Below are 26,463 nucleotides of genomic sequence, written 5' to 3'. Positions count from 1 at the left end.
ATGAAAAAGATTAAAAATTGCTGCCCTAATGAATTATTTAGAAATCTATAATTATTTTTAATGTCTTCTTTAGATGAGAAATATCTTGTTTATAAATTAATACAAATAAATTTCTTATAAGAAAATCCCTGCGTTACATATCACCTTTAAAAATTCACTAAATTATTCCTAAATGTTGGATTTCCCATTGATTTAAAATAAGTGCAAAATGAAGGAATTTTGATCACAATTTGTTTTTAAGAAAATTATTAAATTTCAGAAAAAGTCTTGCTTTACAGAATTTCAAATTTACATTTTAAAAAATTTAAAATTTATTTTTACATATACAATATCCCTGAAAAAAAAATCTTTAAATAACAATATCTATACTTCTATTAATTTGATGACCTAAAGTATTATGATCATAAAATATGTTTGTTTTTTTTATTCATAATTTTTAAAAACATGACTACCTCATTAGCCATAATTGTAATAATATACTTTAAATATATTTTGTATAAGTAAAGGTGTGTGTTGCCTGTAACCAGGTAACAGATTTGGCGTGCTATTTTTGTTCGATATACACTTCGACTCTATCAACAAAGTTGTGTAGACTTCTAAATAACCATGTCAACAACACTGATGTTAAAAATTGATTTAGTAATTTTCGCTGTAAAGCATTGCTACTTCAACTTTTAGTGTTTCATTTTCCTATTCTAAAAATAAAATATTTATAAATTTGCAATAGGTTTTTTCCCCTTCCTTTATATTATTTTTATTTTCCATTTTTGGACTGGCATAATCTTAAAATTTAAATAAAATAATAGTAAAAAAGATATATAAAGTTATAAAAGTTAAGAACCAATGACCGAATATAAATTTTTCTTCTTTTTTTCTTTCCTACTTTTTGAAAGTGGAATTGAATTCGGTTAGCTGAGGAATATAAAAGAAAACTGAGAGATTTCTGAAGTTGGAAGAATGCCATAAAGTCAGATATAAATAAATGACTATTTGTTTCAGTGATGAAGAAACTTTATGTACTAATTTACTCTATGGTTTGTTTGGAAATCCTTCTAACTTCTTCAGCTTCATTATGCCATGTTCTTTGTTTTTACTGCTAAATTTATATTTCTTATAACTTTTTAACCCTCCGATACATTTTTAATTCTTGAATTTCTAAGATTCTTCAAATATAACTCTATCTTTTCAAAATCTAGACAAGTTTTTTTCCCGTAACACTGCTGTCTTTTTTCAATAGTGATATCAAGAATCTTGAAATGTCTTTGAAAGTTTTCTTCTGTGACTTTCTTTAGCTATCTTATTTATAAGATATAATAGTGACCAATGAATTGATAGAAGATTATTGACAATTTTATTTTTCAAATACTGTATTCTTCTGTGATATATTTTTAAAAAAAAATTTTATACTCAAGAAAATGAACAATAAAAAAAAACACCGTTTTTGTAAGTTATTTTTCAATATAAACTATAATGATTTATATTCTTTCTCAAGTTTCAAAGGACATTATTCATATTTCTTAGAAAATATTTTAATAAAAGATACCTTAGCATCCTTATATAATCCTAGAATAAAAAGAAAATAACATTCTAATTACAATGAGGTTATATTTCTTGATTCATATTCTAATTTCCCTTCATGAATATTTGAATATCAAGAAAAAATAATAATAAATGTAAACATTAGTGAAAATGTAAAAATCAGTAACAGTAATTTACTATTATTTGCGGTTATCGGACATCATGCAACTATACTTCCTTTAGAATTTTACATATTTTACAAATCATAATTTATGAATTTCTTCTTTCTGATTTATTACGATAACAAAGATCAGATAAAGTCTAATAAATTAAATTTTAATTCTTAAAAACTATCATTCATATATTAATGAAATAAAAACTTAATTAGACAAAATGATAAATGACAATAAACCATGCCAGAATCTATTCATATATCGTTCTAAGAATTTTTTTTTCTTTTTTGACATTTAAAATTTACTCAAACTTTGCATTTACTAAATTCTAAAAATGTTTTAAAATTATTTTTTTTATATTTCAATCCTCTTCTTTACTATAGAAATATAGAAACACAGGTATTATTATAGAAGTTTTCTCTAGAAATGTTGCGTGTACAGCTATATATATATATAGATAACTTTTTTTATTCTACTTGAAGTTGACATATCTCTTGAAATATGCAGATTATGATAAAAATGGATAATATGAATAATCTTTTAAAATTCACTTTTTATAAATTCCTTATTTTTGAGCATTTTTTGAAACAATAACACAATTTCATTTTTGATATGAATGGCACAATTTCCACGTTTGTTTTAAAGCAGAGTACTAGAATAAATTTAGATATAACAGATAATTATCTTATGAATAAAAGTATATAATAATGTATTTTGTAATATTGCATACATATGTTTTAACAATAGAAATTTTCTCCAAAAATTAGCTTTATAGATAGGTCATCCGATAAACTTTTATCGTTGATCGTGTAGATAAACCCGCTAGTATAAAAATTAATTTTTGCCTTAAGATAAAAGTATTTTCATTCTGTATTATTAATTAGCAATCAGAATTTCTTAATTGTATTGTATGTAAAAAATTAAAATAATAAAATCGTAACATAATTAAAAAAAACACACATTAGATTTTATATCTGAAAACAAATTACTGTTACTTATAATAATAATATTAAAAAAGACTTAAAATTTAATTATGAAAACAGTACTAGAATTTATTAAAATTAAAAGAATGAAAAGCATTTAAATTTCTTCTTTCATTCTTTTTTTTTGTTGGGGTTGAATGAAAATAACTTTCTAGTCAGAACTTAATTCTTTGAATTATTTTGTAAGAGAATAAAAAACAACTTTGTTATGTACGCTTATATATATATATATATAAATACAAAATAATTTTCTTCTAAAAACATGACTTTTTGTAAGATTCTTTTCTGTTATTTATTAAGACTGTTGACCTAAGTTTCACACTTTTCTAAATTCCTTCTTTAAACAACGAATTTAAATAATATTTATTTAAAAATAGAATTTAAAAAAAGAATACTTTTCTCTTCTTTCTTTCTTTAACAATATTCAATTAAAAATTTATAAATTTAAATTGGAAATGATGATAATACAAAATTAAAAATATAATAACTATTTTAAAAATAACCACATAATTACCATTAAGAGTTCAAAAATATTTTAAAAATACATTAAAATAATTTGTTTATTTATTAACACAAATAAATGATTCAATAAAATGCAATTAATTAATAAACAAGTTAATAACATTACAGCAGAAATTTTATTTTAGTAATGGACTTATCTCATTTATATTCTTGCATGCAAAAAAATAAAAGTATGTATTATTTAACATGCCTCATTACATTATGTGATAATGATTTATCCTGGGACAAACAACAATAAATTTTCTATTCATTATCTATAATTGATATAAAATATTCATTAAAGGGCCACTGTAGTGATATGTTTGTAAGTCTTATTCATTATCTATTTTTGTTTTTATAATATTAGATTTTAAAGAACATATATGTAATGTAATCTATCTAATATTATTCATTATATTAAGTACAAAAAATTATCGAGTACTTGACGTCCTTGACATGTTTTACTTTGAATATAATTTATTTTATCAAGAAAAAATTTTCTGTGCAGCATGAATGTATGTGAGAACTCGTTTGCTTTCTAACAACAATTAAACTTATTTCATCCAGTTCGCTGTTAGTAAAATGAATTATGCACATAAAATAATTTCCTTTATTAAATTTATAATTTTAATAATTTAGTATTCTAGTTGAAAAAAAATTTAATGCAGCAGAGATAAATGATTATTTTGCTTTAATTTAAAATTTCTGTGTTTAAAATGTGTTTATTTAAATGCATTTTATTACAGTGATCTAGATTAAGCATGTCAAAGAATGGCCTACTTTTAAAAAAAGAAATCATTTGATATATCAAGCAAAGAATATAAAGGGTAAAATATTCATAAATTATAGAAATACAGTATGTATTTTTGAAAGTTTAATAATTTTAATTTTTACTTTTTTTATATGTAGATAAATAAGAATACACATATTTAATTTTTTTCATTGTTTTAAAGTCTATTTAGAAAGCTTATCTGCAAATGAAAATGTATACAAAATTTATAACTTAATGACTACATTGTCCCATCAGCAAAAAGATAATCATTCTTGAATGACATGAGAATACAATTCATTAGCACATCCAATCATATTTTGATAAAATATTTATGATAAAAAAAAAGTGACTGACTTACATATATTAAATTAAAAACAAATTTTTCTTAGTATCATAAATCATTAATTTTTAACACGTCAAAAGATAACGGAATACAATACCAAAAGATCGAAGTTTCTTGTATAAGAAGTTAAAAGTCAAAAACTTTTAACAATAAAACTTAATGTCCATTTTAAAAAATGATGATGGAAATTTTGTTATTTTTAAAACACCTGCAGCTATCTCAATAAGTAATTATTTAAAAAAAAAAAAAACAATACAAAGAGATAAGAAATGCTAAATAAAGCTATTGTTTAAATTCTGTTTCAAATATTTTAAAAATAAAATATTTCAATTAAATATTTTTAAAGCGCTTGCCCCTGTAAATCCATTTTCACCTCNTAATTTTGTTACCTGTGTGAATTTGCATCCAACTTAACAAAGCAGTCTTCAAAGTTAATGTAATGATGAATAAAAGGTAAATGATTAATAACTAAGATAAATATAATAAAAATATACGAAAAATAATTTAATTATTTATAATTATTTTTTCGTACAGTTATAAATAGAATGGAAAATTATCCAGTAAATTGTTTTATTATTTATTTTGAATGAATGGTAATAAATAATTGTAAATTTAGATTTTGAAAGGAGTCGTTTAAAGAGACGAAACGAAATGACGTCATGCGAATCTTATTCTATACCTTTATGACGTAATACTGCACTTGTGTACTAAAAATGTCCACGTGTTATTTACAAGAACTATGAAGCTGGATGTTTTGAAGATAAACACCTATTTAAGGAGAAGATTGATTGATCCTATTAGGAAAGAGGAAAACATGGAATCCTCCTATGTTCCTCTTCCTTCTCCTTTCCTTTATTTGATAATCAATATATAGGTTTGTATCTGTTCTTATATTGTTTATTTTAACAAGATGGTAATTTCTAATCTGTAATATTTTTGATAGTTTCAATATTTTGTTTGCATGGAGAGGCATCTGGGTTGGAATTTATTATTTTGGTAAGTATTTATAGCTTTATATGTTTTCTCTTAATGGCTTTAATATATAATAATTGCAAATCTTATTCTTTTAACTTTTATAAACAAAAGTTTAGATTGTGTTTATGTAATTACTAATTAATATAAACATTGATGCATTGTTTATCATTGTTTTATGACTTGAAAACAGTATGATTATTTATTTTATTTTTATTAACCAATGACTTAATTTGGACAGTGTGCTTAGTTCAAATTTTGAGTTTATAAGAAGAATTTTTAAGTACTATTTTTAAAATTACAGAGAAATCCATTTCAAAAGTTGTAATGAGAAATAAAATTACAGCTAAATTAAGACATCTGAAAACTTTTAATAGCCAAGAAATGTTTTCAGACTATTTTATGGGCCTGACTTTAGCTCTTATGTGTTTTGGAATTGAATTTCGGAGTCACATGTTATTCCAGAAATAGTTTAATTTAAGATGTTGAATTTAAAAAATGATAATAAAGTAAGATGAAACTTTTGTACTGTGCAAAGAAGTTTTTAATGCTTGTGATGATGCTGCATCTAATAAGTTACAAAATTTTTTGTTAAATTAACACCTATATCTGAAAATAAAGTGAAGTATTATGTAAACAAATCACCCACTGGGTAACTAATTTAGAGCAGCAAAAACTTTTAATAACTAATGTTTTTGGATATATTTAATGACAGTCCTCAGGAACATGAGATCATTAAATGTGATTGTTATCCTCAGGTCCTTGAGGATAATTACCATCCTCAGGAACATGAGATGGTCATTAAATATGATTGAAATGTTAGTTATTAAAAGGTTATGCTGCTCTAAAAGGTTGAGTGAAGTATGGTGTAGTTATCAGAAACCATGAACTATGGATTAGGGAATCATTTTAGTATCTTGGTGCAACATTTCTGTAGAGTCCATTAGCAAAGTCCAAGTTGTGTAGAGATGTTCAGCATTATGTAGTTGTTCATATTGCTTTGTTTGGAAAACAAAGTAATATGTAGACTTGTTCTAGCAGTCTAAGAATCAATTCTGTGTTACATTCTGTAATCTATAACAGAAATTTTCAATATACCATAATCTTGCATCTTTATATACAGGATATATGTATATTTAGATTATATAACTGTAAATATACATTTTATACATTAAATATATAGTAAATCAATTGAAAACTCATTTAGAAAAATAATCTTACCATATATCATAATGATTTAACTTTTCCAATATGTGCTTTACATGTTCCTATGCTAAAGTCATTGCTTAGATTCTCTGGAAGAGAAATTTACCGCAACATAACGACCTACATTCCTCCTAACTAAACTTGACTTTCTCTTGACAACATCAACCAGAACACGCTTACCGATCAATTTCTATGGCTCAAGCGCCATCTACAGAGCGTGAAAGGTTAAAATATATAAATAAATATATTAATAATAATCATAAAATCGATTTTATTTAAAAAAAAAAAACTATTGTTTATTTCAGTAAAGTTAATAATAAAAATAAAACAAAACAAGCTTTATTGTCAAGGTAACTTATTTAAGTTACGTCGGTGATAGTTCTCCGATAATATACAGTATTCGATATATCACGTGATTACAGAATTTAATCTAAAATTAAATTTAAAATAAAAACTAAAAAAAAAAATGCAATTGGAGAAAAACAGAATTTGAAAAAATTAAAAAAGAAATAATGAATAAATAATTATTAAATACCACATGCTATTTGTTTATTTATCCTAACGTATTTTAAAAGAAATTTTTTTCGTCTCCATCTTTTGGTAAGTTTTTGTACTATTTTAAATGAATTTTTTTAAAATTAAAATTAAAGCAAAAAAGTAATTAATCTTAATTAATTATTAATTTTTTTGAAAGAATTATACGAATATTTAATTAATANTCTTTAATATATATATATATATATATATATTAAAGATATATCCAGGAAACTTATCTGCACGTAATTTTAACGTTAATTTTAATTTTAAACGACATCTTTTATAGTTAAAAATCGATTTTTTTTTCTTCACTCTAACTGTAAAAATATATCAAATTGTGAGTAATGACAGAACGGAAAAAAATTATAAGCTACGGAATTGGCACATAAAAGACTCTCATCTTTGCCAAATTTTATTTCGATTTGGTAAAAATCATTATAAATTGAAGATTTTTTATTTATTTATTTATTTAAATAAAAGGTTTAGAAATCCTTTCAATGTAGAATAATTTATTGACATTATCATCGTTTCTAAAAATAAATTTCATTTTTAAATATTTATAAAATAATATACATTTTGTATATAAATTAAATAATTTTATATATAATTCTAATTATTTTTCTCACACAACTTTTTCTTGTGACAGAAATTTATGGTGACATTTATTCAATTAAATAAATGACAAGACTATAAATAAACTATAGATAACGATTAGAATTACATAAATTAAATATTTTTATCGCTTTTTTTTTTGTATTAGTTTTTCTTCTTCACATTTACACTTGTTTAATTTATTATATAATGTTCTTGATGTACCGTACTTTTGTAAATTAATTTTTCTATATTATATTTAAACATTAAAAAAAATAATGCGAGGTATTTATTTCCGATATTGTTTTATATAAATATATATAAACTACGTGTTATGTTATTTAAAAATTGTTTTATTTTCAAGTACAGTATTTAAATTTTTAAAATATAATCGCTCTTAACGTCTATTGGTTATTGAAATTTCAAATATTTAAAACGATTTCTCTAACGGATATCTGATTGGTTGATATCAATTTTTAATTATTTTTGGTTAATTATAAATTATTGTTCTTATTATAATTTTTAAAAATAATAATAATAACTAAGATAAATATAATAAAAATATACGAAAAATAATTTAATTATTTATAATTATTTTTTCGTACAGTTATAAATAGAATGGAAAATTATCCAGTAAATTGTTTTATTATTTATTTTGAATGAATGGTAATAAATAATTGTAAATTTAGATTTTGAAAGGAGTCGTTTAAAGAGACGAAACGAAATGACGTCATGCGAATCTTATTCTATACCTTTATGACGTAATACTGCACTTGTGTACTAAAAATGTCCACGTGTTATTTACAAGAACTATGAAGCTGGATGTTTTGAAGATAAACACCTATTTAAGGAGAAGATTGATTGATCCTATTAGGAAAGAGGAAAACATGGAATCCTCCTATGTTCCTCTTCCTTCTCCTTTCCTTTATTTGATAATCAATATATAGGTTTGTATCTGTTCTTATATTGTTTATTTTAACAAGATGGTAATTTCTAATCTGTAATATTTTTGATAGTTTCAATATTTTGTTTGCATGGAGAGGCATCTGGGTTGGAATTTATTATTTTGGTAAGTATTTATAGCTTTATATGTTTTCTCTTAATGGCTTTAATATATAATAATTGCAAATGTTATTCTTTTAACTTTTATAAACAAAAGTTTAGATTGTGTTTATGTAATTACTAATTAATATAAACATTGATGCATTGTTTATCATTGTTTTATGACTTGAAAACAGTATGATTATTTATTTTATTTTTATTAACCAATGACTTAATTTGGACAGTGTGCTTAGTTCAAATTTTGAGTTTATAAGAAGAATTTTTAAGTACTATTTTTAAAATTACAGAGAAATCCATTTCAAAAGTTGTAATGAGAAATAAAATTACAGCTAAATTAAGACATCTGAAAACTTTTAATAGCCAAGAAATGTTTTCAGACTATTTTATGGGCCTGACTTTAGCTCTTATGTGTTTTGGAATTGAATTTCGGAGTCACATGTTATTCCAGAAATAGTTTAATTTAAGATGTTGAATTTAAAAAATGATAATAAAGTAAGATGAAACTTTTGTACTGTGCAAAGAAGTTTTTAATGCTTGTGATGATGCTGCATCTAATAAGTTACAAAATTTTTTGTTAAATTAACACCTATATCTGAAAATAAAGTGAAGTATTATGTAAACAAATCACCCACTGGGTAACTAATTTAGAGCAGCAAAAACTTTTAATAACTAATGTTTTTGGATATATTTAATGACAGTCCTCAGGAACATGAGATCATTAAATGTGATTGTTATCCTCAGGTCCTTGAGGATAATTACCATCCTCAGGAACATGAGATGGTCATTAAATATGATTGAAATGTTAGTTATTAAAAGGTTATGCTGCTCTAAAAGGTTGAGTGAAGTATGGTAAAGTTATCAGAAACCATGAACTATGGATTAGGGAATCATTTTAGTATCTTGGTGCAACATTTCTGTAGAGTCCATTAGCAAAGTCCAAGTTGTGTAGAGATGTTCAGCATTATGTAGTTGTTCATATTGCTTTGTTTGGAAAACAAAGTAATATGTAGACTTGTTCTAGCAGTCTAAGAATCAATTCTGTGTTACATTCTGTAATCTATAACAGAAATTTTCAATATACCATAATCTTGGAATATATAACCTTAGAATCATAGGACTGTTGAACAAAAATGAAGAGTTTGTGATTGAGTATTATACAAACATCACTCAATTATACAAATTTTTATGATATTCATTTCAGGCAATGATCATTTTATAACATTTTTTATCTCTTAAAATGTTTGATTACTTAATAAGTACTGTTCATTCTTAATGCCATAATTACATTCTTTTTTTACAATAATTTCTCAACAATTTTTAATAATTGACAAGAATATTTTTACAATTTTTGTAGATAATTATTTCTTTCTTTAATGATGATGATCTTAAAAGAGCTCTTAAAATTTTAAAAGAGCTTGCATTTCTGCCATTTAGATCCTGTTGCTGTGATTCAAACTCATTTACTGTCACTTCCATAAGGATTTGATTTGATGAAAATAAAAGATATAAAAACCAGTGTGATTATTTAATTTATAATTATGGTTATTATTTTTTAGTGAATTTATTGTAAGCAATGATTTAAATAAAATTAGTATTTTTCTTTTAAAAATTATTTATACAGATTTTTTTCATATTATTTATGTTTACAAATTCAAGTATTAGAGCATAATCTTGTTGTTTAAAATTAATTTTGACACGCTTTTTAATATAAAAGCTTATGAAAAACAAAGGAAAATAGAAAAAATTAAAGAAGGAAACACAATTACATAGTTTGTCAATTGATATAAAAATGATACAAACTTTATTCTTCAATTTAATAAAAAATAAATAAATATATATATATATATATAAAGTTAATATAATTTGACAGTTCTCTTCCTAGNGTTTAAACATGTACAGTGGTACTTCAGTACATATATTAAATTCAATATATATTTTTAATTTTAATATATTGTAGAAAAACATTTTTAACATACACAGTTTCTTCTGTAAGGTAATAAATTTATAAAGTAGGATGTAGAACAGTTTAAATATCCATAATTTAAAAAGACATCCCTTGGAGACAAGATAATATATCAAGCACAAGATTTGCTGTTTCTGACAAAAACTAATTATATTTTTTATAAAGAAGATATATGGATTTGATGTTGATAACTACATTATTTATCTGCTAGTGAACGAAGAAACAACAAAGTAATATGAAAAATTAGAAACTGAAAATTGAAATTAACTTGCAACCAATCAAGACCATTATATTATACAGATGATATACAATATTCATATACAATATAATCAGATTATCACAATTTTATATGGAGTTTATTATTAATCAGTAATCAATAGGATGAATTATTAATCAGTGAATCAATAGGAGTTTATTATATTGTTAATTATCATTACTTTTGAAAATATTATAAAATATTGAGTTCTGTTGTAATTAAATAATTTTGAAATTTACTATCTATTCATTTTATTTCATAAACAAAAATTTTTAATGTAGTTCAAAATAATTAACTCTTTTAGGGAGATGGGAAGAAACAGCAGTGCTGTATGCTATACTGTCAGAGTTGTTACTTTCCAGACAATGAAAATACAATCTTAACAAAGAAAAAAATGATAAACAATAACTCTTGTCACCCAGAAGTTGACATGATCTATACCCACAAATTACAGCATTAATTATGATACAGAATTTAGTTGCTGCTGTTGTGAAAAATTCCACTTTACTCAGGTTGTTATGCAATTAGTTCACAAAATTATTTTTTTGTGAACTAATTGCATAAAATTTAATTGTATAGTCCATGCACTTTTCCAAAAGAAAAAAAAAAAAGTCAGTGTGTGTAGTTTATTCAAAACAAATTTAGTGATGCAATTGGTGAAGCTCAGTATACCTCCATTTTGACCATTTTGGTCCATCTTTTGCCATCTTTCTGAACTTTTTATGATCAAGATTCCATGCTCATAAAAGTTCTGATCTTTGCTTACAAAAAACTGATTCAAGTGGTGGTTTTTGGCATCCTCATTTGAATTAATTGTTTTACTGTTTAAAAAATTTTGTAAAGATCGGAACATGTAATAATCTAAGGGTGTCAGATCATTTTTACATACCATTTTTTATTGATTAGCATTATGTTATAGATCCTTTTTTTTTGTTTTTTTATAGTTTCATTGAATACATGTTGCCTGTTGAACAACACCTTCATCAAGACTTTACAAAATACAAACATTCATTCCAACGATTTTTACATAATGTGTAAATTTTATTTTCTTTTATCAATTGTTTGTTTGTTTATTAAGTTACGGCAACGCAACACTTGGGTGATCTGCCTAGGTGGAATGCCTTCTGGGAAGTGTTTTTAAGGGTAACTGGCCCTTATTCATACATTACAGATGTGGAGAAAATCTGGAAAACTCCATATGGCCAGCCCGTCCTGGCAAGGCATGAACCCACGATCGAACTCCCAGTGTTCAGGGAATGGAACTGCTTGGCCACTGGTGGACTCTTTTATCAATTTGTATCTCATTTATCTTTATATATCTTTCTTTGTGGGGGGAAATCTATTGCCCATTGACAGTTCTGATTAAATGTAAAATAAATAAGTCTGTAGTCAGTAGTTAAAAGCAACATTAGCAAACATTTTGGCATGAATAATTCTGTGAAAATGAGGATAAATAAAATGTTAAATATACAGCTGAAACTAATAGTAAATCATTTTTATACCTGTATTATCTCTTAGTTTAAACAATTTAAACTAAGTTTAAATTATTGATCAATTAATAGTTTTCACTTTAGATTCAAATTAAACAATGTAAAGAAGTCTTATTTTCATATAATTACTAAATTAATTCATAATATTATCTCTTACTACTATGTGGCCTTGTAAACTGAGTGCCATGAAATTGAATGCAACAAAATAGTGAGAGTGAAGACTGCTGTGGTGTTATAATCATAAATTAGCAAAATTTCTTAAACATGCAATAAATTAAATTTGTCAAATATTTTTTGTTTAATTAGTATTTAAAAAATGGGGTGCATTGTAGTACTTGAGTAACTATGAGGGTCGTTCTAAAAGAAAAGAATGCTTTGATCTGATAAGCCGTTCAGTTCTCCCACCACACTCCACTGCCGCGTCATGAACCTTCCCATGTTTTCGCGCCAGTCTGATACTAACAGTGAGCCACAATGATCGTTTACTATTTACAGTGTGACTTTGAAATGTGTGACAAAATTAAAGATCCTGCGAAGTGTGAGGTTCATAGTGTAGTACGCTTTTTGAATGCAAAAAAAGTCCACCCTATCGAAAATTACAGACAGATAACCGAGGTTTATGGTAATGTGATGAATGAAGCTTCAATTCGAAACAAACAGTAGGGATTGTTGTCCATAGGCATTGTGCTTCTTCAGGATAACACACTACACTTCTGCATGCTGCTGCATTGACAAAGAACTTGCTTCAGCAGTTTAAGTGGAAAGTTTTTGAACATCCTTCTTATAGCCCGGACTAAGCTCCGAGTGATTACATCTTTTCCCAAAATTGAAGGATTTTTTAGCCAGGAATTACTATGGAAGTGACAACGAACTGAAAGAGGCCGTTAATGACTGAATCAAGAACTTGGTGGTAACTAAGTGTGCAGAAGGCATAGAAAAGCTGATGATAAGCTGATACGCTAAGACAAATGTTTAAATTTGTATGGCAACTATGTAGAAATATAGCTAAGGTATCATATGTGTTGTAAAATAGGTTTTGTTTCATTATCTTAAATAAAAATATCTAGAGAAACAAATGTTCTTTACTTTTAGAATGATCCTCGTATAATATTGTATATAGTAAATCGTTTTGTTCTGAGATTTATATTCCATTTAGACAGATTTCTCTTTTGCAGAAAATTCATTTAGACAAGTTGTACTGTATGAACTGTTATATTTATTTCATTATAGTTATAAACATTGTTTTATTATTTGTATTTCTTCTAATTTAAAATCATATTTTTAAAATGAATTTTAAATTTAAAATATTAAGATAGAAATATTTAAAATTATTGCTTATGTAGGTCTATTAATTCAGTATATTTAGAACATCTAGGCTATTTGATATTTTACAGTTATCTATAAATGTATATAATTTTTTTTTTTTGAGTTACAATGTTTACAACCAATGATTATTTATTGAAAGAAATATACAACTTATAGTTTGGCTGTGTATGTATTCACTTTTATTTATTGATCTAAAACTTAGAATTATAGTCATGTTTTATGTGATATGTATTATTGTTAATTATAGTTTGCTTTCTGGTTTTAATAATAATATAAAGTTTTATTTAAATTATTATATATTATTATAAAAGATTACTTTATTATTTTAATGTTACTTTTTCTTTCAGATATGGGTAAGGCGTTTACTTCGTCTCTGTGCCTTGGTTAGCCTGGTATCTGTTAGTTTGAATACCACAAAGACCTTTGAGAAGTATCAGTCGTTAATTTATATCACATTTTGTTGTGATTTGTTTGTTACTTTTTTGTTTTCTGCGGAAATGATTGCCAAAATGCATATTAGAGGTGTGATCACTGTAAGTATATTTAAGAACACCCAGTAAATGTATCTATACAAATGAAGTTGAATTTGGGTTTAGCAGACATTCTTGGGACCAGATATCTGTTAAAAATTGCTATATGTTTTACAATATCTGATAGTTTTATACACAATTTTGTTTTTAAAAGAATGTTTGATAAGAAGAGAATTCAGAAATAACCAAAGAATTTCTGAAATTATAGGGTTATTTTTAGCTGGTAATTATTAGTTAGCATAATTTAGTACTAGAAGTGTTAAGTGCCGTTTTACTATATAAATTTATGATTAACTAATTTAGAAAAATATAAAAGACTTCTTTTATATTTTTCTAAAGATCATGCATGGAATGGGGGACTCAAAATTATAACTACCACAAGCTTAGCAAATAACATCACCAATTATGCTGTCTTGGTTTCCCAAGTAGGATATTTCCCATTTTTCTAATAAGTGACTCGTTTTCTTTTTCAAAATTCTTTGAATTTTTTAAATCCTCCTTCCATTATGTGAAGGTAGCTGGGTGACGGTCCAGGTGCCACTGTGAGTTTCTATGATGGTCTTTCCTTCTGACAATGAGTTTGAGCATTTTTCTTGAATGGCAATAATGTGGTCTCATATGTGAGACTAGGGGTAAGAGGATGGAGCAAGAAATGATGAGATTCAGTTGGAAAGTAGTCACTCAAAACAATTCACTACACTTAAATTAAACATTTATTAGACAGCACAAAAGTTGGTACAACACATTACATAGGGTATTTGCATTTTGTGGAGAGAGACAGATTACAAATTTTTGGTACCTCACAAATCAGAACTAGAATTCCCATTGAGGATCTTGAGAATGTAGTCCTTCAGTTAACAGTTCAGGGGAAAAGCAGCAAATAAAGGAATGATGAGGAATCTGAGGGTACAGAAGAGCACCAATCCAAAACAGCACACAAACACACTAAACTGAACAGTTGAAATAACAAGCAACAACTAACTACTAACTAAAATCAGCTGTTACTTGGTCTCTTGCAATTATGTAAGGGAGTGTTGGTGTCAATGTTTAATGCAAAAAGATGGGAAATATTTGTCTGTTATCTGCATAGGGCAGTGTTTACTTATTCAAGATAAAAACGTGTCAATAGTTCTATTACTATGTGAGAAATAGATGTTTTATCTACTAAACATGAGTGTTCACTAAACCCAGGATTCACTGTATATAAATGTGTATGCATGTATGTATATATATAGCATTTATTATTTTTTATTATAGGGTGAAGTCCCATATTTAAAAGATAGATGGTGTCAGTTTGATGCAACTATGGTGTTNGTATTTTAATAAAAAATTTTTTCAATTTAAATTATTCTATTTGGATATTTATTAAAATGTTTCTCAAAATAATACTGTAATAGAAAGCTGTCAAGTTTATTAATCAGTTGAAATTATAGCATTTTTTGGATGATATAATGCAATAATTAATATCATACTATAGATTATTTAAATTGTTCTAAAGCACAGGATAGACTTAAAAGAGCTTCCATATTAAAAATAAATATTATTTGCATTACCAGGGCTGTCTAATTTGAGAGTACATAACAAATTATATGCATATAATATATTGTATTCATAAAATAAATCAATTTAAGATTCAAATTTTTTTTCCATATTAATATTTATAAATCATGGAGTACTACACACTTCTGATGATCCAATAAGTAATTCCTACCATGTGGCTATAGTATTTGTGATTGCACTGCTAAAAAGTGCAGTGCTATATCAAACATTTCATTGTATCATGAGATGCAGCTGTCAAACAAATGATATTGTTCTCAGAATGGGAGATGACACTGCAGTGTTAAACAGTGCTGTTTGCAGAGGGGTGAACAGCACAATGTATTTTATATGTATTTGTAAGGTAAACATTGTCAGTTAAATAACATTTTTGTAAGTACAGTAATACCCTGAACTTGCATGATAGGTGGGACTGAGCGATAACTGCGTAAGTCGAATTCGCATAAGTTGGAGTATAATTTCGCAATTTGTGTAAAATCCAAATCAGATGTATGTAAGCTAATAAATGTTTTCATTAATCTTATCTCATCTTTTGATTCGTTCACAGTTACAAGAAATCCCCACATAGTCTCTCAAGTCTCCATAGATATAACAAACACAGATATAAATAACACAAAATAAATTGTAGCTATGTGTCAATTCCGCACAACATATCTGAACATGTAAGATGAACAATAGCGTGGGGGGAGTGAGTAATCAAGAGTTGCGTGGCGCTCAAACAAAAGACAAATTGACGAGATTTGAAAATTGCGTAACTCCGGGTTCACGTAAGTCACGGTATTACTGTACAACTCGAATATATTTTTGGTATATTGTTTGAATTTTAATCAATAACTTATGAAAACATTTATTATAGATTAAAAAAAACTTAAATATACACATACATAACAAGGAAACTTTTACTGAACAAATGTTTTAACTTTAGAAATATAGTGGCTATCAGATAAAATAATTTTATGATTAACCTTTAACAACAACAGTTTTCTGATAGCCTGTAGAAGTTTTTGATTTAATAATGAATTTATTTTTAAAATTAAATACATATTTATTTAAAATTTGAAAATAAAATATTCAATAACCATTATAAGTTCAAATAATAATTTTTACATTGTTTTAAAAGTTTTGATTTCATTAAAAAATTTAACACAAATGCATATGTAAAGTTTTATTATACAAATGTGAGAAGAGGAAAGCATATAAGTAATGGACCAAAAGTATGGACCTAAAGTATGGACCAAAGAAAACCTCACTTTTTTATTTTTTACAAATTAAAAAAGTATGACACAGGTTTATGGATATGATACTCAATAGCCATTAACAAGGTTACAATATTCTTCACAGAAGAATGGTTGCATACATAATTTCAATACATACAAAGTGACAGTCTACAAAATAATTATACAGAAACACAAAATTCCCAACAATAGGACAATCACATAAATAAAATATTTTATGACTCATAATACAAGCTATCATCTGTACACTTTCCCTCACTTTTTTAAACTCACATTTCCTTATTTTTCTTTTCTCTTTGCATGTTTCTCTTGCTTAACCTCTCAGCCAGAACTGCCATTACTCCCTCATCTTTTGTTTGCTTAATCTCATTTCCTTGCCCAAGAGCAGTAACAGACCCTGGAGAACTTAGTCCCAGTTCTTCAAGTTCAGGAAAATTTGATACAAAGCACATGTAAAGTATATGATTACAGGACAACTCATTCACAGTCATATATGGTTTTTGTTTTAAAATATTCTTAGTTAACATTTAAAAAATGATGATAAACTAATTACTTGTTTAATTGTTTATTATATTTAAGAAATTTGTCTTGTATGTTTATCAGGTTTTCTGTGAGACATTAATTGTTAATTTTTATCATATGTAGAGCATGTGTTCAACTGATACAAACTAGATACCCTATACTGATTCTGATGTTATCTCACATATAGCAATACTAACTGCAATTGAAATGTATTAGTATCATTAAAAAATTGTTTTATATTCTATTTATAATGTTACAGTTCAGAGAAAGAGTAATAAAATATAAGCATAAATTTTTGTACGTTTTCTAAAAGAACCTGGTAAAAAGTTTTTAATATTTTTACAGTTCTTAAAATTAATTATAAAAATTACAATAATAATAAAATATAGTAAATAAAACATCATAAATAATATTTTATATTTAAATATCATTTAACTATATATTTTTTTTTCCTTCAGAAAATGATGTTAGGTCGTAAGCAGAGTATGAGAGGGGAGGTGACCTTGGCTGATTATGGACCAGATGAAACATTGAATGAAAATACTGATATAGAATGGGTGAATATGGTTAGTTTTATTTTTATTACTCATTTAAATTTATCATAAAATTTTGATAGTTTATGAAATTGACTTCATAAATTATTATTTTAAGTCAATTATTATTATTCACAAATTATTATTTATGAAGTATAGTTTATGAAATTGACTTCATAAATTATTATGAAATTGACTTCAGAAATTATTATTTTAATTTTTCCAATTGTATAAATTTATAGTAGTTAATTTATTTTTCTCACAGATAAAAAAAATAACAATAATAATTTATTACAGCTTTGTGTGTTTTGTTTTTCACTTGTGTTTTTTAATTTATTCCTAATATATTTATTTTTTAAAATCTATTTTAGTGACACCTTAATTGTCTCATTGGGCTGTAATTTAAAAAAATTGTAGACCTATAAATTCCCATTGTCATCTGTCTGTCTTTACTTAATCTTGAGAATGGTGTTAGATAAATAAAATTTAAGAGCAAATATGGAAAGCTTAGGGAGCAGAGACCCCATTTAACTATAAACAAACTTCTGATGCAACCAAAAGTCATGTTTTGGATGCATCAGAACAAAGACGCTAACTTTGCTTGGGCCACCAGTGCATATGACTAATATCATAGTTTGTGTGCATAATTTTATATGTTATAAACATTTTTTTAAAAATAATAATAAATTGAATAATTATTTTATTTATTCAGTTTACAATTATTTTATATTTAAAAATTTATCAATTAAAGTATTAAATTTGTTGGTTTACAAATATTTTTTCCACTTGACTTTCTTTAATTCTGAAAATTAACAACTAAAAGAGGAAGTCTTAAAGGCTGATGCATATAGGTGGCAAAATTAAGATGACATTGACATTAACAATTACTGATACCAGTCACCTCTTTTGACTTTCACAATTTAAATGGGTGATTGGTTGATGATTGAGCCTGTTGTTCACATTCAATGTTGCCTTAATTTTGTTACCTGTGTGAATTTGCATCCAACTTAACAAAGCAGTCTTTAAAGTTAATGTAATGATGAATAAAAGGTAAATGATTGTGAGGATTTTATAAATTGAAACTACAGTAATTTTATAGTCTGTCTGTGTGAGAAAGACATTTCAAAGAAATGTAATGGCATCCAGGGTCATCAAGAGCTTGTAAGAGGCCCAGGAATAGAGTGGATCCTTTTTTTTTTTTAACAAAGTAAAAACATGGAATGTTTCTTTAAGACTGTTTTTGTCAATAAAGAAACAAAGATTTAATTTTTTTAATCTATTTACAGCAACAAACCCTCTCAATGGGATCCCAATATCATAAATCTTGCAAAAGTACAGTCGACCCCCCTATAATTACGATTCCTATAAAACTACGAAAAAATTGTGACCGGTATCCGTAAAAAACAGTAAAAATTCCCTATAATTACCTCAAACGTCATCGGGCAGCCGAACTACTTTCCCGCCGTCCGTAGCGCCACGCTACGGAGAGATTTCTATCGTCTGGACAGTATTATATAAATTATATATAAATTAGGTACTGTACATATAATTATATATTAANTTGTTATTTCAACTGTTCAGTTTAGTGTGTTTGTGTGCTGTTTTGGATTGGTGCTCTTCTGTACCCTCAGATTCCTCATCATTCCTTTATTTGCTGCTTTTCCCCTGAACTGTTAACTGAAGGACTACATTCTCAAGATCCTCAATGGGAATTCTAGTTCTGATTTGTGAGGTACCAAAAATTTGTAATCTGTCTCTCTCCACAAAATGCAAATACCCTATGTAATGTGTTGTACCAACTTTTGTGCTGTCTAATAAATGTTTAATTTAAGTGTAGTGAATTGTTTTGAGTGACTACTTTCCAACTGAATCTCATCATTTCTTGCTCCATCCTCTTACCCCTAGTCTCACATATGAGACCACATTATTGCCATTCAAGAAAAATGCTCAAACTCATTGTCAGAAGGAAAGACCATCATAGAAACTCACAGTGGCACCTGGACCGTCACCCAGCTACCTTCACATAATGGAAGGAGGATTTAAAAAATTCAAAGAATTTTGAAAAAGAAAACGAGTCACTTATTAGAAAAATGGGAAATATCCTACTTGGGAAACCAAGACAGCATAATTGGTGATGTTATTTGCTAAGCTTGTGGTAGTTATAATTTTGAGTCCCCCATTCCATGCATGATCTTTAGAAAAATATAAAAGAAGTCTTTTATATTTTTCTAAATTAGTTAATCATAAATTTATATAGTAAAACGGCACTTAACACTTCTAGTACTAAATTATGCTAACTAATAATTACCAGCTAAAAATAACCCTATAATTTCAGAAATTCTTTGGTTATTTCTGAATTCTCTTCTTATCAAACATTCTTTTAAAAACAAAATTGTGTATAAAACTATCAGATATTGTAAAACATATAGCAATTTTTAACAGATATCTGGTCCCAAGAATGTCTGCTAAACCCAAATTCAACTTCATTTGTATAGATACATTTACTGGGTGTTCTTAAATATACTTACAGTGATCACACCTCTAATATGCATTTTGGCAATCATTTCCGCAGAAAACAAAAAAGTAACAAACAAATCACAACAAAATGTGATATAAATTAACGACTGATACTTCTCAAAGGTCTTTGTGGTATTCAAACTAACAGATACCAGGCTAACCAAGGCACAGAGACGAAGTAAACGCCTTACCCATATCTGAAAGAAAAAGTAACATTAAAATAATAAAGTAATCTTTTATAATAATATATAATAATTTAACAGTACAACTATTAAATTAATATATCTTGTATTTATTATTATTATGTACAGTACATGTAATATATAAACATTTCAAAGCTTGATAATTATATTAAAGCCAAACAATTACTGGATTAAAAATCAAGCTACATTGGTGCTACTATTAATAATTAAATACTGAGTAATTTGGCACCATCTCTTATCAAAATTAATAATTACAAATTAATATTTATTAAATAATTTAGAAAATTCTGAAAGAAAAGAATTGGCCCAGAGCATGACTTGAACCTGGCAACTGCCACTTACCATGCAAATTAAATATGTCTGGAAGCAAGGTCCAGATAGCGTGACTAGTCACGCTATCTGGACCTTGCTTCCAGACATATTTAATTTGCATGGTAAGTGGCAGTTGCCAGGTTCAAGTCATGCTCTGGGCCAATTCTTTTCTTTCAGAATTTTCTAAATTATTTAATAAATATTAATTTGTAATTATTAATTTTGATAAGAGATGGTGCCAAATTACTCAGTATTTAATTATTAATAGTAGCACCAATGTAGCTTGATTTTTAATCCAGTAATTGTTTGGCTTTAATATAATTATCAAGCTTTGAAATGTTTATATATTACATGTACTGTACATAATAATAATAAATACAAGATATATTAATTTAATAGTTGTACTGTTAAATTATTATATATTATTATAAAAGATTACTTTATTATTTTAATGTTACTTTTTCTTTCAGATATGGGTAAGGCGTTTACTTCGTCTCTGTGCCTTGGTTAGCCTGGTATCTGTTAGTTTGAATACCACAAAGACCTTTGAGAAGTATCAGTCGTTAATTTATATCACATTTTGTTGTGATTTGTTTGTTACTTTTTTGTTTTCTGCGGAAATGATTGCCAAAATGCATATTAGAGGTGTGATCACTGTAAGTATATTTAAGAACACCCAGTAAATGTATCTATACAAATGAAGTTGAATTTGGGTTTAGCAGACATTCTTGGGACCAGATATCTGTTAAAAATTGCTATATGTTTTACAATATCTGATAGTTTTATACACAATTTTGTTTTTAAAAGAATGTTTGATAAGAAGAGAATTCAGAAATAACCAAAGAATTTCTGAAATTATAGGGTTATTTTTAGCTGGTAATTATTAGTTAGCATAATTTAGTACTAGAAGTGTTAAGTGCCGTTTTACTATATAAATTTATGATTAACTAATTTAGAAAAATATAAAAGACTTCTTTTATATTTTTCTAAAGATCATGCATGGAATGGGGGACTCAAAATTATAACTACCACAAGCTTAGCAAATAACATCACCAATTATGCTGTCTTGGTTTCCCAAGTAGGATATTTCCCATTTTTCTAATAAGTGACTCGTTTTCTTTTTCAAAATTCTTTGAATTTTTTAAATCCTCCTTCCATTATGTGAAGGTAGCTGGGTGACGGTCCAGGTGCCACTGTGAGTTTCTATGATGGTCTTTCCTTCTGACAATGAGTTTGAGCATTTTTCTTGAATGGCAATAATGTGGTCTCATATGTGAGACTAGGGGTAAGAGGATGGAGCAAGAAATGATGAGATTCAGTTGGAAAGTAGTCACTCAAAACAATTCACTACACTTAAATTAAACATTTATTAGACAGCACAAAAGTTGGTACAACACATTACATAGGGTATTTGCATTTTGTGGAGAGAGACAGATTACAAATTTTTGGTACCTCACAAATCAGAACTAGAATTCCCATTGAGGATCTTGAGAATGTAGTCCTTCAGTTAACAGTTCAGGGGAAAAGCAGCAAATAAAGGAATGATGAGGAATCTGAGGGTACAGAAGAGCACCAATCCAAAACAGCACACAAACACACTAAACTGAACAGTTGAAATAACAAGCAACAACTAACTACTAACTAAAATCAGCTGTTACTTGGTCTCTTGCAATTATGTAAGGGAGTGTTGGTGTCAATGTTTAATGCAAAAAGATGGGAAATATTTGTCTGTTATCTGCATAGGGCAGTGTTTACTTATTCAAGATAAAAACGTGTCAATAGTTCTATTACTATGTGAGAAATAGATGTTTTATCTACTAAACATGAGTGTTCACTAAACCCAGGATTCACTGTATATAAATGTGTATGCATGTATGTATATATATAGCATTTATTATTTTTTATTATAGGGTGAAGTCCCATATTTAAAAGATAGATGGTGTCAGTTTGATGCAACTATGGTGTTTTTTCTTTGGATATCTGTAATTCTTCAAGTAATATAACTAATACTTCATTTTTATTATTATTAATATCAATTATAAGTATATGAAGAATTTTTTATGAGAATTTTAAATAAAATAATTTTTAGATTAATAAATTTAATAAATGAATTCTTAAGTGTAAAACTATATTAAAGACTACCTTTTTTATTAAATTTCATGAAAGCCAATGTATTTAATTTTTTATACCTTATATGAATATTGATTATGCACATCAGTTAGTATTGGACTAATAAGTTTATAACTAATATGTACATCTTGTCAATCCTGAAGCATTTATTAGAGATTCAAAAGAGTTTGTCAGTTTGATTATTAAACATATAAAGACATTTTATTTTATTTAAATAAAATTAAATTGTTACTAATTAAAAAATATTGTTTTTCATATCATGTGAATTATATCATACTTAGGTATTTGAAATTACCCACGTAGTGCCAAAGTTCTCTTATTTGTCCATCTTGCGAGCTCCTCGACCTTTGATCATGATTCGTTTCATAAGAGTATTTTTAAAATTTTCTATGCCAAAATCAAGAATTAATCAAATATTTAAGTAAGTAATGACCTTTTCTCTAAATACAATTACTGTAATTGGATATTTATAATTAACAATATAATTAATATCTTATTTCACAAAAAAGAAAAATATTTCTCAATCTCTTAAGATTGAGAAAAATATTTTAGTGCTTTTGTCTCTAAGACAACAGAGAAATGTGTAGTACATGAATATTTATAATAAATTGAATGGTAATTAATATTTTATTTAAGAGTTTTATTGATAAAAAATTAAAATATCAATTAGTTTTAATCTCTCATAGAAATAGAATAAGTTTAAATTGATAATCTTGTGAGAATTTATCAATTACCAGATTATAATATAATAATACTATTAGTAATTTTACTTTCTTGGCTATTATAGGATATGACATAGGTAAAGTATGGTGATTGGCCAAATTTTGGTCCTCCGGTTTTTTTCATTTCTAGGCATTTTGACACTTTAGAAGTGCAAAAATGTAAAAAAAGTTCTTACAAACTTCTGTGTCTGTTTGCCTGTTAGCATCTAGTTTGCATTATATCTCAAGACTGAATGAGCTAAAAATTTTGAAACTTGACAGATTTATTTCTATTGCTTACCCAACACAGTGTAGTGCAACTTAACGAAGAAATAGCAATAGAAACTAAGCAATAGAAATAGAACATGACACGGTTTCAAGAAGATAATAAAGATTTATTTCTGTATATTAGGCACTGATGATATTAAATTTTGATAGTTAAAGGTCAAGGAGGTGGGAAGATAAAAGGGGGGTCATTTGTCATATCTTGAGTGGTGCCAGAATTAATGAAAATTTTACTTATTATTAGCATTTATAATTTTTTTAAAAATACATTTCTACCTCAAATATAAGCCTTTTGCATTTTTATGATCATGAATAATGTAAAAATTATTTTATAATGAAATCTTATAATAGATGGTGTCACATATAATTTCAACTTTGTAGCTTATTAATGCTGGGAAAATCATGTAAGAGACCTTGCCAGCTTTATTTTTTTATTTAGCTGTTTTCATTTTAAGTTGTTGATTATTGAACATTGAGTTTTTGATTTTACAAGAAGTGTTTTAATATATGCTTTAATGAAGTTCACATTTATTTAACAAGTTACTCTAACACTTTCAGACAACTGAGTTCCTCATCAGGTAGTTTACAAATGAATTCAGGAGTTTATTGGTTTTGTTATAAACCTTAAAGAAGTTTGACTTATATTAACATAATAATTAATGCAAAAATATTAATTTTTTGAGAAAAATATTTTGTCTGCCTACACCAAATTTTCAGAGTTAATGTAAATGTAACTACCATAAACTGTTAGTGAGTTTCCTAAGTTGGTTACTTTTTTCTTTGATAATATTTTATAATACATTANATATATTAATTATATATAAATTAGGTACTGTATATATAATTATATATTAACTTATTGTAACTTTGTTATAATTAAATATATAATTTCCACCGTCTAGCGTGGCACCACGCTACGGAGATTTTTATGCTAACTATCGTCTGTACAGTATGTAAATTAGGTACCGTAAGTCTAATACAGTACTGTAATTTTATACATTTCTTGTGAAAGAAACATTTCTTATTCAACGGCGATTAAAATTATTTATATTAATGATGTCTCCGAAGTTCAAGGAACTATTCTCAGAAAAATAAGTTATTAGAAATCGGCCGCTGTATGCTGAGCTGTTCCGCGACAAAAACAATGTTGAGCAATGGTGATGTTGAATGGTGACACTCGGTAAGTAATCCTACAATTTTTTGTTTATAGCGTAGTCTATACGGATTATTCCCAAAAAAAAATATACGTATTTTGGAAATGTTGAGTCGGATTAGTCTAGAATCGATTAATTTTATGGAAGAAAATCTTTCAAACAGCCGTAGTCCGTAAACTAGATACATGTCGGGTTGTGATTGGAAGGATTCGTAAGAAATCGGATTCCTAAAGAATGGAACGTATCTCTCTATCTTATAGGGGGGTCGACTGTACTACAAGAAATTTATTTTTTATTAGTAAAAAGTAACATTAATTTATAGCAGTGGGAACAACTACAGCCCTTAAGTTTTACCCGGAGGTAGAGAAAAATCCCTAGCTCTCCCCCTCAATGATCCTGACAACATTAAATAGAAGAAACTTGTTTTTGTAAATATGTATGTTTGAGACTTAGGATAGGATACAATGTAATACTGAAACAGTTTTACTTACAGTGAATAATTATTTCACTGTAAGTAAAACTGTTATTAATTTAATTTTTGAATTGGAATTTCTCTTGCACATTTAGTTAGCAAGTTTTTTATTTTTCATAATGCTTACATTTATAGTTTGAAAAAAATATTTTAAGATAATTTGGTTTTAGAAATTTGAACAAATGAAAGTGAAATGCCAGTGATCAATCAAGGAAAGATGAACTACAATGATGGTGGTTGGTATGAAAGATTAAGAAGATATTACCCTTAATCGTTTTCTGGAAAAAGTCCATGTCTCTGTTGTTTAAACATGTACAGTGGTACTTCAGTACTTGAACTTAATTTTTTCCAGAAGGCTGTTTAAGTGCTGAACAAATTTTTCCTTTAAGAAATAATGTAAATTAGATTAATCAATTCCAGACCCCCAAAAATACACTTATAAAAACATTTAAAGTAGAATTTAACACAAATTTAACAAGAAGTTTACAAGCCTAATATGCATAAATTGTAAAAAAACCTAAACATAATAAATAGATGGAGTAAGGTAAAGTGAAAATACTGGTGGTCAAATTAACTATAATATAATATAGGCTTTAATATAATATAATTATATTATATT

General features: G+C 26.4%; 2 protein-coding genes across 4 annotated transcripts in view; one reads left to right on the top strand and one right to left on the bottom strand.

The window, feature by feature from the left end:
* The window catches only part of LOC111630022 (sodium/potassium/calcium exchanger Nckx30C-like), a 57,058-nt gene extending 50,382 nt beyond the window's left edge, over nt 1–6,676 (bottom strand). The window contains exon 1 of one of the 3 annotated variants that reach the window (XM_023374021.1): nt 6,484–6,676. The gene's annotated coding sequence lies outside the window, so the exon portion shown is untranslated. The remainder of the gene's footprint in view (nt 1–6,483) is intronic. The other 2 variants (XM_023374018.1, XM_023374020.1) reach the window with 2 other exon arrangements.
* LOC111630024 (sodium leak channel non-selective protein-like) overlaps nt 4,878–26,463 on the top strand; it is an 83,683-nt gene continuing 62,097 nt past the window's right edge. The window contains exons 1-9 of the mRNA XM_023374024.1: nt 4,878–5,164; nt 5,234–5,286; nt 17,996–18,103; nt 21,573–21,758; nt 23,013–23,096; nt 23,514–23,653; nt 25,520–25,540; nt 25,679–25,693; nt 25,948–25,978. Coding sequence (XP_023229792.1) covers nt 17,999–18,103; nt 21,573–21,758; nt 23,013–23,096; nt 23,514–23,653; nt 25,520–25,540; nt 25,679–25,693; nt 25,948–25,978 — 582 coding nt within the window. The 5' untranslated portion in view covers nt 4,878–5,164; nt 5,234–5,286; nt 17,996–17,998. The remainder of the gene's footprint in view (nt 5,165–5,233; nt 5,287–17,995; nt 18,104–21,572; nt 21,759–23,012; nt 23,097–23,513; nt 23,654–25,519; nt 25,541–25,678; nt 25,694–25,947; nt 25,979–26,463) is intronic.

This window comes from Centruroides sculpturatus, unplaced genomic scaffold, assembly GCF_000671375.1.
Source record: "Centruroides sculpturatus isolate CEXI.00-Female unplaced genomic scaffold, Cexi_2.0 scaffold559, whole genome shotgun sequence".
NCBI classification, from domain to species: domain Eukaryota; kingdom Metazoa; phylum Arthropoda; class Arachnida; order Scorpiones; family Buthidae; genus Centruroides; species Centruroides sculpturatus.
Note: the sequence above shows the minus strand (reverse complement) of the source record. Positions and strands in the feature narration are given on the sequence as shown.